We start from the raw sequence: 17,500 nt of genomic DNA, 5'->3' as shown, positions 1-17,500 counted from the left end.
CTAGGGTTTTTGAAAAATCTTATTAAGCAATTAAAATGCATGACATATCCTCATTTCATTTAATTTTATTCACTTAGCTGATTCTAATATTACCCTTCCGGTAAACTTATATTTTACTCAGGATATACTTTAAGTATACTATCATGAACATGAAAAATTGGGCTAGAAATATACATTAGGAGTGGGTGGCAGTGGCTCAGGAGGTAGAGGCGTCGTGCAGGAACCACAAGGTTTGAGCCCAGCTCCTGCTGACAAAACACTGAACCCCAAAAGTGCTCTTGATGTGCCGGTTGGCGTCCTGCATGGCAGCCAACGCCATTGGTGTGTGTGTGTGTAATATAAATGCAGTATATAAATAATATAAATAAGCAATATAAATACAGTGTGTTAGTAAACAGTACACCTATACGTTCACTTGTAGTGCACCTAAAAGTTTTCTACATTTACACCTTAAAATGACTAAATGTATACTATAATGAACTAAAAGGTGTGCTAGAAGTATATAACTAGTATCTTCTCTAGTTTACTTACAGTATAGTTCTCAGTAATTACGAGTTTACTATTATAAACTGAAAGTGAGCCAATTTAGTCCGAAGAAAGTATAAACATAGTACATGTGCAAGTGTACCACAAGTACATTTATACTAATAAGTAAACGTGGGAACTACACTTCAACTGCACTTCAATTTACTTGATAAAATTAACTTTAAGTATACATTTTTTTGGTAAGGGTTTCTCGATAACTTTTTCAAAATCTAAGCAGAAGGCCAAACAAGTAACCATTTATATGTAAACATGGCAGTCTATGGACTCTAACTACTGTTTCAGTGGTGAGCTACAGAGACACAGAAGATGGAAAACTGAACAAGGTTCACGGCGGCATAGAGGCAACGGCATAGTTACTGTGACGAGTCGACGCAAAAGCATAAATTAGGCATTATGGTGCCGATCCATTTATCCAATGTGCTCGTCTTACGAGTAGTAAGTTGTCCGAAAAACAGGAAGTTACGCAAAATTACGCGACGGCATGCCCCCCTAAACTCGTCTGACGAGAAGCAATCTCGTACAAGTCAAAGGACCCCCAGTTCACGACGACTTTTTACAACAAGGAAGTGACGTAATTTCACAAGTTACGAGTTGTCACAAGCCGTCAGCATGTACAAATGGAACGCACGATTAGTCATGTGGTTGAGGAACCTTGCAGGAGGACCTGAAGGAAACCTGAGTGTGTAAATGCAGAGGCTCTACAGCACCCCCTCAGGCAGGGGGGAACACAGAACCCCCACAAGCAGAGACTCTACAGCGCCCCCACAGGCAGGGGGAAACACAGAACCCCCACAGGCAGGGGGAAACACAAAACCCCCACAAGCAGAAGGAAACACAGCACCCCCACATGCAGGGGGAAACATAGAACCCCCACAAGCAGAGACTCTACAGCGCCCCCACAGGCAGGGGGAAACACAGAACCCCCACAGGCAGGGGGAAATACAGCACCCCCACATGCAGATACTCTACAGCGCCCCCACAGGCAGGGGGAAACACAGAACCTCCACAGTCAGGGGGAAACACAGCACCCCCACAAGCAGAAGGAAACACAGCACCCCCACATGCAGAGACTCTACAGCGCCCCCACAGGCAGAGGGAAACACAGCGCTGCCACAGGCAAAGGGAGGGAAACCCAACGCCCCTCTCAGGCAGAGGATCTACAGCGCCCCCACAGGCAGGGGGAAACACAGAACCCCCACAGACAGGGGGAAATACAGCACCCCCACATGCAGAGACTCTACAGCGCCCCCACAGGCAGAGGGAAACACAGCACTCCCACATGCAGAGACTCTACAGCGCCCCCACAGGCAAAGGGAAACACAGCACTCCCACAGGCAAGGGGAGGTAAACCCAGCGCCCCCTCAGGCAGAGGCTCTACAGCGCCCCTACAGGCAGAGGGAAACACCACGCCTCTACAGGCAGGGGGAAACACAACGCCCCCACAGGCAAAGGGAAACACAGCATCCACACAGGCAGAGGCTCTACAACGCCCCTACAGGCAGAGGGAGGGAAACACAGTGCCCGCACAGGCAGAGGGAGGGAAACACAGCTCTGTCTTTCCCTATTCTCTCTTTTAGGGGCAGCCGTGGCCTACTGGTTAGCACTTCGGACTTCAGTTCGAACCCCGACCAGTAGGCACGGCTGAAGTGCCCTTGAGCAAGGCACTTAACCCCTCACTGCTCCCCGAGCGCCGCTGTTGATGCAGGCAGCTCACTGCGCTGGGATTAGTGTGTGCTTCACCTCACTGTGTGTACACTGAATTGTGTTTCACTAATTCACGGATTGGGATAAATGCAGAGACCAAATTTCCCTCACAGGATCAAAAGAGTATATATACTTAAACTTATACTATACTTTCTCTTTTTCTATTTTCCTTCTCTCCTCTCTTTCCCTCTCTCTATTTCTCTCTTCTCTCTCTTTTCCTCTACTCCTCTTCTGTCCATTTTCTTTCATTCTCTATATTTCTCTTTCTCTCTCATCTCTCTTTCCCTCTTCTTTCAGGAGTTTCCTTCCATGTTCTCTCATTCTCTCTCTTTCCCTCTCTTTCTCTGTCCATTTTCTCTCATTCTGTCTTTCTTTTTCTCCCTCCCTCTTCTCTCTCTCTCTCATTCCTTGTCCTCTCTAGATCTTCTTCTCTCGCTTTCCCTCTTTCTCTCCCTCTTTTCTCTCTTTCTTTCTCTTTTTCCCTCTTCTCTCTTTTTCCATTTCCTCTCTCCTCTCTTTCTTTCTCTCTCCCCCTTCTCTTTCTTTCTTTCTTTATTTCTTTCTCTTTTTCCCTCATCCCTCTCTCCCTCTTCTTTCTCCCTCTTCTCTTATTCTCTCTCTCTTTTTCCTCACCCACTCTACCTTCTCTCTCTTTCTCTCTCCTCCACTTTCTCCTCCCTCTATCTCCTCCCCCTTTCTCCCTCCCTCTCTCAGGACTCCCTTGTCTCACACACTCTCAGTGGCGTGTGTGTGTGTGTGTGTGTGTGTGACTGTTCCCCTGGCTCCAGCGGAGGCTTCATCAGCAGGTTGTATGCATCTCTTTGGCGTAGCAGCGTTAGTGAGTTCAGGTGCAGTGCTGTCTGTGTTCAGGTGTCTGCGCTTGAGAAACTTTTTGTGAGAATTGTGTGATGAGCAGGTTCAAAACACAGAGTGCGGAAGGTAGTGTGTATGGGTGGTGGTTTTAGAGTGCATCTGCAGGGGGGGGGGTTCTCCTGTGTGTAGCCTATGGTGTTGGAGCAGTCCGAAGCTAACGTCTCCATCTGAAGCACACAGCCTGGCTGTGCAGTCTCTATCTGCGGGAGGGCTGTTTCCCTCACAAAGGGAATATTTATGACACAAACGTTGACCTCATTTGGAGAGAAACAGGAAGAAGGTGCAGGTGCTGCAGAAGGAGTGTGTGAAAGGGATGGGGGGGGGGGTGAGAGAGAGAGGCAGTGGTGTGTGTGTGTGTGTGAGAGAGAGAAAGAGGCAGTGGTGTGTGTGTGTGTGAGAGTGAGTGGCAGTGGTGTGTGTGCATGTGTGTGTGTGTGAGAGAGAGACAGTAGTGTGTGTGTATGTGTAAGAGAGAGATTTGTGCCATTTGTCCTTATTTGTCCTTTTATGTGTATAATTGAGCTTTGACAATAGTGTTACTTAAACATTCACAAAGCAAATAAAGCCTTCTTGAATTGAATTGAGAGAGAAATAGAGAGAAAGAGTGTGCATGTGTGTGTGTGTGTGTAACTAAGTGTGTGGGCTTCAGTGTTTGTTTTAGAGTGTTTGAGCAGGGCTTGTGTTTGTGTTGTTAGGGGCTCTGTGTATTATTAGTGTTTGTCTGCATGTTAGTGTTTGCATGCTAGTGTTTGTCTGTGAGATAGTGATTGTCTCTGTGTTAGTGCCTGCATTGGTGATTGTTTGTATGTTAGTGTTTGTCTTTGTGTTAGTGATTGTTTGTGTGTCTGTGTGTTATTAAGTTGTTTGTGTGTTAGTGACTGTTTATGTGATAATGGCTGTGTGTTAGTGATTGTCTGTGTGTTGGTGATTGCTTATATATTAGTGATTGTCTTTGCGTTAGTGATTGTCTGTGTGTTTGTGATTGTCTGTGTGTTAGTGTCAGCATTGGTGATTGTTTATATGTTGTTTGCCTGTGTGCTAGTGATTGTCTGTGTGTTGGTGATTGTTTATATATTAGTGCTTGTCTGTGCATTAGTGATTGTTTACGTGTTAGTGATTGTCTCTGTGTTAGTGTCTGCGTTGGTGATTGTTTATATGTTATTGTCTGCCTGTGTGTTAGTGATTGTTTATGTTAGTATTTGCCTGTGCGTTAGTGTTTTCCTGTATGTAAGTGATTGTCTGTGCATTAGTAATTCTCTGTGTATGTTTTATTTGTCTGTGTGCTAGTAATCTGCACAGGTGTGTTCATTGTGCAAAACAGTTGGGATCGTCTTGCTTTTGTATGGATGAGTTTGTGCATCACTGAGACCAATGGCCATTTCAGCACTGTTGAGTCTGTGGAGTGTCTGTATCCTCTAGGATCTCAAGCATGAACCACAAACGACAGGAGCTCTTGTTTGGGTCACTAGTTTGCATTGGTTGATTGCGCTTGTGTGTGTTGTAGATGTAGTCTCCATGTAGAACCTGTTTATATGAATTCCCCAACAGTGCAGATGGGACCACCAGAGTTAAAGATCGTCTTGTCTTAGGGGATAATGGAACCCTCTAAGTATACTAACACATCGTTAATTAATGTCATGCAACATGTACAGTATGTATATTTCTGAGTGTACTATCAAAATATCAGCATCAAGCCCTGTGTTTGTCTCTGAGTATACTGTTGCAATATCAATATTGTGTTGTGTTTATACCTGAGTGTATGGGGGTGTCTGTGTTTCTGGGGTGTCCTGTGTTTCTGGATTGTGTGTTTCTGGATTGTCCTGTGTTTCTGGATTGTCTGTGTGTCTGGGGTGTCCTGTGTTTCTGGATTGTCTGCTCTTGAAAGATTTGCTGAGGTGTTTCCTCAAGTTGGGGGTGAGCACTGGGTGATCAGATTACACTGTCTTACCGTACGTACACACCACCACCGACTTTAGCTTCAAAGTTACAGGAAGTCATTTATTTTCAATGGAAGTTAGCTTCTCTTGGCTGAAAGAAGCTGCAAATCAGTTGGCGTCGCATTTTGGGCGTGTTGAGCAACCAGAGCGTCAAGCAGAAAGTTGAAACTTGGTCACTTTTATGGTAATGAGCTATGACGCGGTTCAGCGGCAAACAAACGGCAACCAATTCAAAATGAGGTGTACACAGTTGAGAGAGCAAAACCTATGTGAACTTCAGTTCCTACCATAGACTGCATGGTTCACAAAACATTTGTTCTGTTACTGCTTTTAATAACGAGGATGAGCGGTCAAGTTAGTGTTTGCAGAAACATGACACTTGTTCAAGGTCTATATGAGTGATATAGAGAATCAATAAAATGAACACGGTTTCCGAAATGTTTTTTAAAGGGACACCAGGCAACGTTTTCGTGTTAATTAATCATCTTCGTAAGTCTGTATATGGTTAAATGACTCATTACTGGGCGAATGAAGGCTCTCTCGCCCGCCCCTACTGCCTGTAGGAAGAATATCCCACTTGCAAGTTCGGTGTATCCTACCCGCCGACCGAAGCAGGATCAGTTTACAGCACAGAGGCAGGCTAACGAAACGCTAGAGATTGTTGCAAACGTGTGTATAATGGCAGAGCCGGCGAAGAAGCAGCGAAAACCCTTGACGGAAGACGCAAAGAAAAGGAAAAGAGCTTCAGACCGAGCAAGGGGGAGTTTCGTAGAGAAAAAGCATCAGGCTTGCCTGGTGTCCCTGTAATAGGCTGAATAACGTTACATGATTAAGCTATGGATAGTAGCGATAGTAGCAATATACAGGCAATACTTTCTGAGGTAGCTGCCAGATGCTGTCAATGACAATCATTCAAAATTGAGGCAAGCCCAATTTCAAATTTTTATCGCTTCTTAATAAAAGTAATGTTTAATATCAAATGTAGTTAATTTACGTAGGGGTACATTATCCCAACGGTTCTTTTCAAATGTAACATATAACTGAACATTCCAGCGGGCGTCTGGAATACCTCCTAGCTGCTCCTAGGTTCAAGCGGCCAAAGCGGGGCATCCAGAGCGTTTTTTGCAGCTGAAGTCGACGGCGGCGTGTACATACAGTAAACCTGGACAAACGTGCCAGCTGAGAGTTCTGACAGTGAGAGTCGGAGAGAGTCTGAGTCACTCCATGAGGTGAGGTGCCCAGACCTGTAGCCTCGTATGACCCTCTGAGCGGCGAGGTTATCTGTGTGTGTGTGTGTGTGTGTGTGTGTGTGTTTGTGTGTGTGTGTGTGTGTGTGTGGCTGCAGTCATATGGAGGCTTACGTAAACGAGTGCTCCACCTGAGGAGCTAAATATAGTGCCACAGCGCTGCCACCAGTGGGGGGCGGGGCAACAGAGGCCCATCTCATCTGCTATGTAACAAGAACACTCAGGGATGGATTACTGCACGGGCCTACCGGGCCCAGGCCCAGGGGCCCAAGGGGTCAGGGGGCCCTGAAGCCCAAGCCTTTGCATGGAATCATTGCCTCAATATCAACACATCAGGATGTAGGCTATGAATCTGATTGAATTTAGTATTGGCCATCCCCAAAATGCACCAGAATACAGGAAATCACATCAAACAAATTAAAAATGTTCTGGGGGAAGACCCCCAACCCCCCCCCCCCCCCCCCTCCCACATATTCGACAATTAGTGGGGGGCCTTTAAAACATCTGGGCCCAGGGGCCCGAAAGTTCATAATCCGCCCATTAGAATACTGGGGGTGGGCTGGTCCACACTCATTTCCTTGAGTGCTTTTTGCGTTTGTGTGATTGTGAGTGTTTAGTGCAGCTTTGGCCACCTGAGGGGTCTAGTTTATCCAGCGGTGCAGACGCACATCGGACCCTTTGGCCTCTGCAAGTGTAAGAGCTAACATCAGTCCAAACGTGTTATGGAGCACCAGTCTGCTTGTCTGGTAACACCAACTGGCTTGTCCTGGCCCCTTCCCTCCGTCAGGTGTCTGAAATCTTAAGGTCAGAAGAGACGGTGTGTAAGTGAGGGAGATAAGTAGTGATCTCTGAATGCTGTGGATCAGTAGTAGTGATCTCTGAATGCTGTAGATCTGTAGTAGTGATCTCTGAATGCTGTGGATCTGTAGTAGTGATCTCTGAATGCTCTGGTTCTGTAGTAGTGATCTACAAATGCTGTGGATCTGTAGTAGTGATCTGTGAATGCTGTGGATCTGTAGTATGTGTGTGTGTGAATACTGTGTGTGTCTTTGAATGCTGTGTGTATGTGTGTGTGTGTGTGTGCTCACTGTGTGAGTAGGAGAGCCAGCAACTCAGAAAAGGTTGATAACCTGTCGAAGCTGCTGATGTCTATTTTTACCCACGATGCCCTGATGCAGGCCCATGCCCCTGTCTCCTGCTGCTTAGGCCATATGGGGTGGATTAGGCTGTGAATAATTCAGGCTGATTGGAGGGAGAGTTACTCATCTTCTCACTCCTGGCTGCCAATCAGTCAGAGTGTGGCACTGGTTACGCAACAGAGCCCTGGTGTCTTCCTCACCTAGGATACGCAACAGAGCCTTGGTGTCTTCCTCACCTAGGATACGCAACAGAGCCTTGGTGTCTTCCTCACCTAGGATACGCAACAGAGCCTTGGTGTCTTCCTCACCTAGGATACACAACAGAGCTCTCCTCTCTCCCCACTCCTCACCTATACGCAACAAAGCTCTCCTCTCTCCCCACTCCTCACCAGAGGCTGCAGGTCCTAGCGTCCTTCCCCACAGCAGTGCGCTTTCCACAGGCCTCCCTTAATGATCATCCACTGACACACTCTCAAGCATGCACACACACATACACACGAACAGACCCTCTCACACTCACACACAAACACACACACACACACAATCAGCCACTGGTGTTTTGTGGATACTGTTTTAATGTGCGGCATGATCTCTACAGCTATCAAAGCTACCAGTGTGTGTGTGTGTGTGTGTGTGTGTGTGTGGATGTGTAGTGGTTGTGTGTGTGTGTGGATGTGTAGTGGTTGTGTGTGTGTGTGTGTGTGTGGATGTGTAGTGGTTGTGTGTGTGTGTGTGTGTAGAAGGTGAAGGTGAGATGTTATTTTCAGAGAGAGCACTACTATGAGGTAGTATTACTAGATGACTAGATATTGGCCTTGTGTGAGTGTTCTCCCCTCTAAATCATCCATTGGTCTATAATGTCAGGCAGGCTGTAGATATTTTGCATCCTCAGTACTTCAATATGTATTTTTCCTCCTACCATTGCTGTTTCTCAAGGTTTCTCAAGTTACCCAGACACACAGCACTGCATTTGTTGTGTAGAGTGATGGTGCTCACTAGCATCTCAGCTTATTTGTAGGCAGTAGTGAGTGCTGTAATTCAGCTGATATTTACGCGGGGTAATGGGTGTAGTAACTTGGCTGATATTTAGGAGGAAGTAGTGGGTGTGGTAACTCAGCTGATATTTAGGGGGCGGTAGTGGATATAGTAACTCGGCTGGTGTTTAGGGGTGAAGGGTCCGGCTGCAGAGTCGCAGACCATATATAGAAACCGATCTACCAGAGGTGGAAAGTAACAAAATACATTTACTCACGTTACTGTATTGAGTAGTTTTTCTGTGTATTTTGTATTTTTTAAGTAGTTTATAAAATCGGTATTTTAAATTTTACTTGATTACATTTTGAGTGAAGTATTGTACTGCGCTACATCAAAAATCCCATCCGTTACTTGAGTAAAAAAAAAAGTTAAGACTAACGAAAAGGGAGAGAAAAAATCGCGCCCTAAACCACTAGCCTAGAGATAATGATCAGCATGTAGCCTACAACAGAACATGAATCAAGCTGGCGCCATGCAGTCTTTCTGAAAGTGATGGAGCTGGATCACGAGATGCATCAGATTAGCCTAACGTATGAAAGTGTATTTTACGCTATTCCAATGGGTTGTCTCAGTTAGTTTTAGCACCAATGATTGCGGAGATATTCAAGCAAAGTAAACACCATGGGATTTCGTGTTTTGACGTTTGTGCTCACCTTTCTTTGGAAAGAAGTTTATTAGCAGTTGTTTCCCCTCATGTTGATGTCTCTCTTTTTCCTGTTTTGGCCTTTGTTTTTAGTAACCTTAGCCTTTGGCTTTCTTGGAGAAAGACATTGCACCAGCAGCACAACAATTAGCGCTCCACTAGCGATGCTCAACTAAATAAACAAAAGATAGACTACCTTATGAATCGTGCAGGTGGACTAAACCATTTAGCTCTTTAGCAAGGGAGAGTGAGAGTGACCTTAGACCAGTGTTTCTCAAACTTTTTTTCTGGGGACCCACTTTTTAAAAATGACAGACTTTCGCGACCCAACTCGTGACTGTGGTAGTTAACAAGACAGTTTTCACTATGTTTTGTTTACAAAATCCAGTCAGTCAAACTTTATATTTCGTCTGACATTCTTTTTGACGTTTAATTTGTAAGTTAAAATATTCCGGTAAAATAAATATATGGTGGAAATAAGTATTGAACGCTTTTTTTTAGTAAGCCTAAACTTCCAGTGAGTAGCCTATATTCGAAATTTTCACCACACATTATATTAACACACATATAAAAAATCCAAACATAAGAGTTATGTGTAATAAAGTGGAATGACACAGGAAAAAAAATATTGAACGTTCCTACTGAAATTTCTTCAATAGCCTACTTTGTGGAAGCCGTTGTTTGTAATGACAGCTTCAAGACATTTCCTGTATGACAAAACTTATTAGTCGCAGTATCAGGTGTGATTTTGGCCCATTGTTCTAAACAGATTCCAGGGGTCCCTCTTGTGAATCCTGATCTTTAGTTACTTCCAGAACTGTTTAATTGAATTTAATTGAATTGGCTGCCTTCAAGTCTTTTTGGAGCTGTTGGCTCTTGGAATTGACTATCCTTCTGACTCCCTGGTCAGAAATATTGCGAGGAGATCCTGTGCAAGGCCGGTTGATGATGCAGTGATGTTTCTTCCACTTGCAGATAATGGCTCCCATGCTGCTTACTGGAAGATTCTGAAGTTTTGAAATGCATCTGTAACCAGTTTCATTGATATGTTTTATAAGGTTGCAAAGGTCTTGGGAGAGCTTTTTGCTTTTATCCATCATGAAATGTTTCTTGTGTGACACCTTGGCAATGAAAAACCTTTTTATAGCCCATCGATATGTAGGCTACTAACCAAGCTTATATTAATTTGCACAGATAGAAAGGATAACTACTCAACTACTTACAGATTTTAGCTCGTTCCTTCCCTTTCCTTAGTGCTTTTTCTTAGCGTGTTCAATACTTTTTCCCTGTGTTATTCCACTTCATTACACATGACTCTACTTATGGAGTCGTTTGGATTTTTTATGTGTGGATTACCTGAGTTATTACTAATGCCTGGTAAAAATGTTGTGCCCCCTGTATTCCACTTTTCAAGGGCCCTCTCCTCCATTGGGGCCCTATACTTCCCACTTTCCCCCACCAGTTCGACACCCTTTAATCTGCTGAACCTTCTGCTCGTTTCCAAATATAAAAAAAACTCTCTGCAACTCAACATTGGCCTGCCTGCCTCAGCTGCCTGTGAGGGGCTTTTCAGTTGTGCTGGATTACTGTTCACTGCAAAGCGACCCAAGGATGAGTGCAACTAACTGAAAATCAACTACTGCTCAAACTTAAAGGAGAACTCCGGTGATTTTTCACATAGATCTCCATTTCTCAACGTCCTTATCAGGCAAGTACCTCCACTCGGCGGCCATATTGCAACACTTTTTGGGCACTTATCGTGCATCTATTTCGGCAGAAATGCGTGTGCGTAAGGCTTCACGACACCAATCTTGCTCCAGCAGCGAGATCACAACAGATGATTAGCATGATGTCTTCACAGCACACCACTTGATTGGCTCAATGTATTTTACAATACACCACATGATTGGCTCAATGTATTCACATGTCGACGTTTTGCCTTGGAAGGGTTGTGATGTGTAGACAACTGGTGTTACAAACTAACCCCATGCACTATGGAGGATTTTTTGAGTGCTGTATCTCCTCATTAGAAAGTCTCTGGTAAAACTAGTTGTTCTGGTATCCACCCCCCCCCCCAAAAAAAAAGTAACTAAGTAACTTTTACTTAAAGTACATTTTAAATGAACTACTTTTTACTTTTACTTGAGTACATTTTCAGATCGGTATTTTAACTTGTACTTGAGTAATATTTCATCAAGGTATTGGTACTTTTACTTGAGTACAATATTTTCTTACTTTTTCCACCTCTGCGATCTACCACCACCGATCTACCACAGCGGATCTAGCAGCGCATGCGCTGATATTCTTCTTGCTTAGATACAGTAATAGCTGAAACTAGTCTAGTTAGTTTCATAGACAGTAAAAGATAGGTTAGTTTAGTAGCTGGATTGTCGTGTTGTATTTTAATCTATATTTGTATGTGACGTCATGAATTGTTCGCGCCACAGCAAAATAGCCTAGTGGATGGCAAAAAGAAGGAACTGATCAACCCCACATAAACCCACGATGGCAACACAGGTGTCTGTCAGTCAGTCAGTCAGTCAGTGTCTTCAAAGCAAAAATAAAGAGTCATGTTTGTAAGTGCAACTGCTGACTTATTGTGTGGAATAAAACAACATCCATTTTTTTGTATAGATATATTTTGTTTTGTTTTCTGTGTGTGTCGGGAGTATTTCAACCATGATTGCACTGTTATCTCATCAGTCTCGTCAAGGTTGCTATAGACTCTGACGGTTGCTGAACCTTACGATTGCAAAGTCTTTGTCAGTCTATGGCAATATCTGAATGTAAATGGGTAATACCGATCCAAGTTTTTCCATTCTTTAACTGAAGAGATGTAAGAAGTAAGCTTATTCGCTGGACAGCGTACAAACTGACAAATTTAACATTAGCCTTAGGTGCTAGGATTTGAAGTTTTGACCATGTTGCAACTGATTCGAGCATGACAAATAAAGTGACCAAATCGCAAATTTTCATCCATTCTCTGTAAAGGACCATTAAAAGTTGATACTTAATTGATGTTAACTTAACGTTAGCGTAAGCTATTAGCTAAGTAGAACATCAGCGCAAGAGTGAGTTAAAAAGAAAATCAGCACATGCGTGAGCCAGCTGCTAGATCCGCTGTGGTAGATCGGCGGTGGTAGATTGGTTGCTATATGGTCTGTGGCTCTGCAGCCGGATACTATTGGTGTAGGGAGCGGTAATGGGTGTAGTAACTTGGCTGATATGAAGGGGGCGGTAGTGGGTGTAGTAACTCAGCTGGTGTGTAGGGGCCGGTAGTGGGTGTAGTAACTTGGCTGATGTGTAGGGGGCGGTAGTGGGTGTTGTGTGATGTTATTGTGAAGCGGTAGTGAGTTTACTAACTCAGCTGATGCATGTGTGTGGCGTCCACAGATTGTTGTGAGGTGTTGCCACAGTGTACCGCGAGCCAGTCGTGTCCAACCAGCATGGACACCTTTTTCAGACGCCATTTTAAGAGGAAGCCGGGTGGTGAGCCCGAGGAGGAGGAGTTTAACAGGCTCAGACGGCCCAGCGTCGCCGTGGCGACCAGCCGTGCCCGCCGGCGGTCCAGCGTGGGCCTGCCCTCGTCCGCCCTCACACAGAGACGTCGCTCTAGCGTTCAGCTGCAGGGGGCCCTCATCACCTCCAGGGGGCACTGTCCCGCGCCCACGCGCACCATCAGGGCAGGCAGCGGCCGCCGGCGCTCCAGCACCACCACCCCTAGTGCCAACCCCCGCTTCGCTGTGCGCCGCAGGCTGGCCGGCCGCATGCGCACCATCCACACACACCTGCTGGGGCCATCCATGCTGCTGGCCAGCGTCATCCAGATGAGCGAGGAGGATGAGGGTGCGCAGCCACCCGTGGCCGAGCAGCAGGTGGAGCTGAAGGCCGGATGCAGTCCACAGGGCGGCAGCGACAGTGACCTCACAGGTTCCACCAGCCAATCAGAGGACAGCGCCGGCTCGGACGTGGAGGTGTCGGACCGGGAGTTTGAGGACACATCGGTGTGGAGACGGAGGGAGAGCCAGCCACTGGCCACACTAATGGAGTGTGTGTCCACCCGACCGCTAATTCGCGCCCCACGCTGCCTGCGACGCAACTCCTCGTTTATTGTGACCGCAAGTGGTGTCAGTAATGGACATGGTTACCGTGGCAGCCAGCACAGACAGCGCCGTGTCTCCACCATCTCTAAGGCAGGAAGCCCGTGGCCTGGGAGGGGCCTGCCGTTGCCGAGTCGTCGCAACTCAGCATGCCGGCGGATCTCTGGGTGCCATGGCAACATTAGCCCCCTGCTGGGCGCTTACTACGACCCGCGTCTGGAGTCCTGGAGGGGGTTTCTCTCGTATGTTACTGAACCGTAAACCATGCCCTCCCAAACCACACCACACCATAACCATACCCTCCCAAACCACACCACACCATAACCATGCCCTCCCAAATCACATCACACCCCAACCTTACCACTGCATTTTATCAGGGACACACACTTGTTAACAAAGCAGATGTTTCCTTGAAACTATATCCCATTGTTCATTATATCCTACCTGTACAGTTCACCATTCAGTGTTTTGTTAAAGTTAGGGGAGAACAGACTCCTTTAGAACAAAATTAGTGTGTGCAGCACGTGCACTTCTTCACCTTCTCACTGCCTTTGTGGGGATAGCAGAACCTCCTCACTGCCTGTGTGGGGACAGCAGAACCTCCTCACTGCCTGTGTGGTGGCTGCAGAACCTCCTCACTGCCTGTGTGGTGGCTGCAGAACCTCCTCACTGGGGGCAGCAGAACCTCCTCACTGCCTGTGTGGTGGCTGCAGAACCTCCTCACTGCCTGTGTGGGGCAGCAGAACCTCCTCACTGGGGGCAGCAGAACCTCCTTACTGCCTGTGTGGGGCAGCAGAACCTCCTCACTGCCTGTGTGGTGGCAGCAGAACAGCTTCATTTTGGTTCCCTGTTGTTTGCAGCTTGCAAATGACTCTGACACTCATGAAGACACATTCTATTCCTTAAACAAGCAAAATCCAATATCAGGGCTCTGTTTCCTGCTGGTCCTTTGGCTGTGAGCTATCACATGTGGGCATGGGAGCGTTGTCATCAGATGTGTAAATTTCACCTGCAGCAGTGAGCAAAAATAGTTTCTAGGAGAGAGACTGTGTGAGAATGATGTTCATATCATGTCTTATTCTGCTGGAAGTATAAAATCGAAACACCCCAACACCACATTTATCTGACACTGAGACTTCTGTCTGTCTGTGTGCTGTCTGTGAGAAGTGATGTAGAGTGGAGGGTGGGGGAAATCGACAGGGGGGTGGATGCTGTAGTTGTGTGTGATGGAGTGGATGTTGTAGTTGTGATGTTTTTTTTTTGTAGTTGTGTGTGATGGTTGATGCTGTAGTGATGGGGGATGTTGTAGTTGTTGTTGGCATGGGGTTTTTGTAGTTGTGTGTGATGGAGTGGAGGTTGTGGTTGGAGTTGTGTGTGATGGTTGATGTTGTTGTGATGGGGGTTTTGTAGTTTTGTAGTCTTAGTTGTGTGTGATGGGGAATGTTGTAGTCTTAGTTGTGTGTGACGGAGAATGATGTAGTTGTGGTTGTGTGTGATGGGTAATGTAGTCGTAGTTGTGTGTGATGGGGAATGTTGTAGTCTTAGTTATGTGTGATGGGGAATGTATCATATAGCTGTAGTTATGTGTGTTGTATTCGTAGTTGTGTGTGATGGGGAATGATGTAGTCGTAGTTGTGTGATGAGTCAGATATAGTAGTGGTAGTGGTGTGAGGAGAGAGGGGAGGTGTGACAAACTTGCACTGAGGACGCTCATTAGCAGATAAACAGAGGTGCTGCCGCCTCTTTCGGACTCATCAATGGCATTGATCTCTCAGCCTGTTGCTAGGCCTGTTGCTAGGCCTCAGGTCTTTACACTGGGGGTGGGGGAGGCATCAAGGGGGACGCAAAAAGCTGAGGATGAGCGTGATATCTCAAGTTTGCCACCACCAGAGATCTGCACACCACACAAGCAGTGCTGAGGTTCAAGCAGCTTCAGGAGGAGGTTGTGTGGTGGTTCCATCTTCACTAGGAAATGAGGGGGAGAGAGAGAGATGGGAGTAGGACCTATGGGTGCTTATGGATGCCACCTTTTTTGCCACAGCTCTCCTTTACCATCATTTCCCGACTATTAACTAAGGTTTATACATTGATTTTGCAAAATTTCTTCAGCTATGAGGTTAATACACAGGGTGAGCTATACATGCATTTCCTTCATTCATTCTGATCCACTGGGCTATTGGGCACGGAGATTAATACACGGGTGCGTTTAATACATGGGAAACTACTGTATAATGTTAATATGTTCAGGGGGAGGCCATCCAGGGTTTATCAAGTTCAAAGCATGTCAGCGACACAAGATGGGATGGGATTTTAATCTGATAGATAGATAGATAGATAGATAGATAGATAGATAGATAGATAGATAGATACTTTATTGATCCCAAAGGGGAAAATCAAGGTCTCAGTAGCATACAGACATCACACACAACATGCACTTACAGCAGAAAAAGTAATATAAGTAAATATATATATTTAAAAAACACCACTGAACAATAAAGACAGAATAAGATAAAAAAATATATATATTAAATATACTAAATAAAACTAAATCAAATATCCACATAGTGTGCTTAAGGATGATTAAGCATGAGGTGCTTGCAGTGACAGGGCAGGGACTGAGCCTGTGATTCTGTATGCATGGTAAGGTGCTCTATGAGAGTGAGTGTGCAAATAAGTAAGTCCAACAGTGCAACAGTGCAAGAATAAAGATGCTCTTTAGATCTCCATCCGTATTTGGTGCTCTTCAGGTCTGGACCCGTATTTCCTGCCATTGTCAAATATTGGAACTGTAAAACTAACAAAATAATGTTGCTGTGCGACTACCCTACATGGTACTTCCAGGCCACACATGTGAGGGTTATGTAAGAGTGCAGTATATCTATGCAGTGCTATTGTACTGATCTGTGCTTACAGACGAGGCATGTGGGCTTGTAAAACTCCTACAAGACAGGCATCCAGAATAAACTGGTGCAGTTACTGTTCACAAAACATGAGTGTGTGTCTGCTCACATAACTTAAAAACCCTTGGTCCAATTTACAAATTCAATATTCAATATTCAAGTTCAATAATATATCGTAAATGTGCTAATTACCAACCATTTCATTCGAAAATTCTAAAACAACAATGTTTTTTAATACTTCAGAATAACATTTGATAAATGAACCTTACATTTTTCAGTAGCCATAGGTGTGTAGATTTGAACAAAATCTAGTTTGGTTCTTACCGGGGTTTTTACTACCTGAAATTTCCGATTTTGTGTACCACGCTCGGAGTTTAGTGCTGGGCTGGTGGGTGCCTATTCCCAACCTTTCTTACAGCACATCAACGGTTAGCCCGAGAATTCTCGTCGCAATTCAAAATTCCACTGGAGCTTCAAGCAGATTTGTACATGCAGCCTTACAAGACTGTTTACAGCTCTTCGAGTCACGGTAAAATGTCATTTTTGGTACATACTAATTTAGATACACTTATGGTGTGGTTGCTTGCGTTTCTTTAGGAATCTGTCTTCTTGGTTTGTATAGAAATGAATATTAAGTGACACTTACACGTAAGAGGTTGGACATACGGGACGGTTGGTAATATGTGACGTTCCGATAATAAAGTTCAAGTTTATTATAGCCATTTCAACAATATAATAATACAGTTGATAAGAATGTATGTTTTGTATGCTCACATGTTTCACACAACAATGACAACACAACATAACCAGACAAAAGACAAAAAGGCACATAAATAAAAGGCTCACCATATATCAGTTCTCCTGGTCATCCGGATCCAGATGCTGGAATCGGTCAGATGTCGTCATGGTGGTGCTGTGAAAGCGTTTTTACCTGGAGCGGTACAGACCTGTATGTGCCAATACACAATGCAGATTGATTGAAGATCATACCAGTACAGCTTATAAAATATGCATCAAAAGATGTGAAGTTGTTATCTTTTTAAGCGTGTGTGAGAAAAAAGGTTAGCTGTGTTTTCACTGCGTCCTAGAGCTGTAGTGGGGGACTCTTTAAAAGCCCTTTGCTTTATCTTCCTCTCAGGAAAGCCATCGGCAAGTCTGTCCAGCCATCGGCCCAGTCCAGCGCCACTCTGCCAGCCAAGGGCAACAGCCCTCAGGAGATCTGCAGCACCGTCGACTGGACCGTAGGTTTCAGAGCACCCAACCCAACCCCTCACCCACCATATAGAGCACCCAACCCCACCCCACCCAACCCCACCCCACCCAGTCCAACCACAGCCAACGCTTCACCCACCATAGCAGAGCACCCAACCCCACCC

At 45.3% G+C, this 17,500-nt stretch overlaps 1 protein-coding gene across 8 annotated transcripts in view; it reads left to right on the top strand.

Annotated features, from left to right (window-relative positions):
• The window catches only part of dgkzb (diacylglycerol kinase, zeta b), a 57,229-nt gene that overhangs the window by 8,953 nt on the left and 30,776 nt on the right, over positions 1–17,500 (top strand). For 6 of the 8 annotated variants that reach the window (XM_076268062.1, XM_076268040.1, XM_076268033.1 and 3 more), the window contains exons 2-3: positions 12,518–13,466; positions 17,263–17,365. In XM_076268062.1, the coding sequence (XP_076124177.1) occupies positions 12,518–13,466; positions 17,263–17,365 (1,052 nt within the window). Of the gene's footprint in view, positions 1–2,976; positions 3,057–12,517; positions 13,467–17,262; positions 17,366–17,500 lie in introns of those variants that run through there. The other 2 variants (XM_076268054.1, XM_076268069.1) reach the window with 2 other exon arrangements.

This window comes from Alosa pseudoharengus, unplaced genomic scaffold (assembly GCF_046254945.1).
Source record: "Alosa pseudoharengus isolate Yale_2024_CS ecotype anadromous, Long Island Sound unplaced genomic scaffold, YU_APseudo_1.1 YU_APseudo_1.1_scf_10, whole genome shotgun sequence".
NCBI lineage: Eukaryota > Metazoa > Chordata > Actinopteri > Clupeiformes > Clupeidae > Alosa > Alosa pseudoharengus.
Note: the sequence above shows the minus strand (reverse complement) of the source record. Positions and strands in the feature narration are given on the sequence as shown.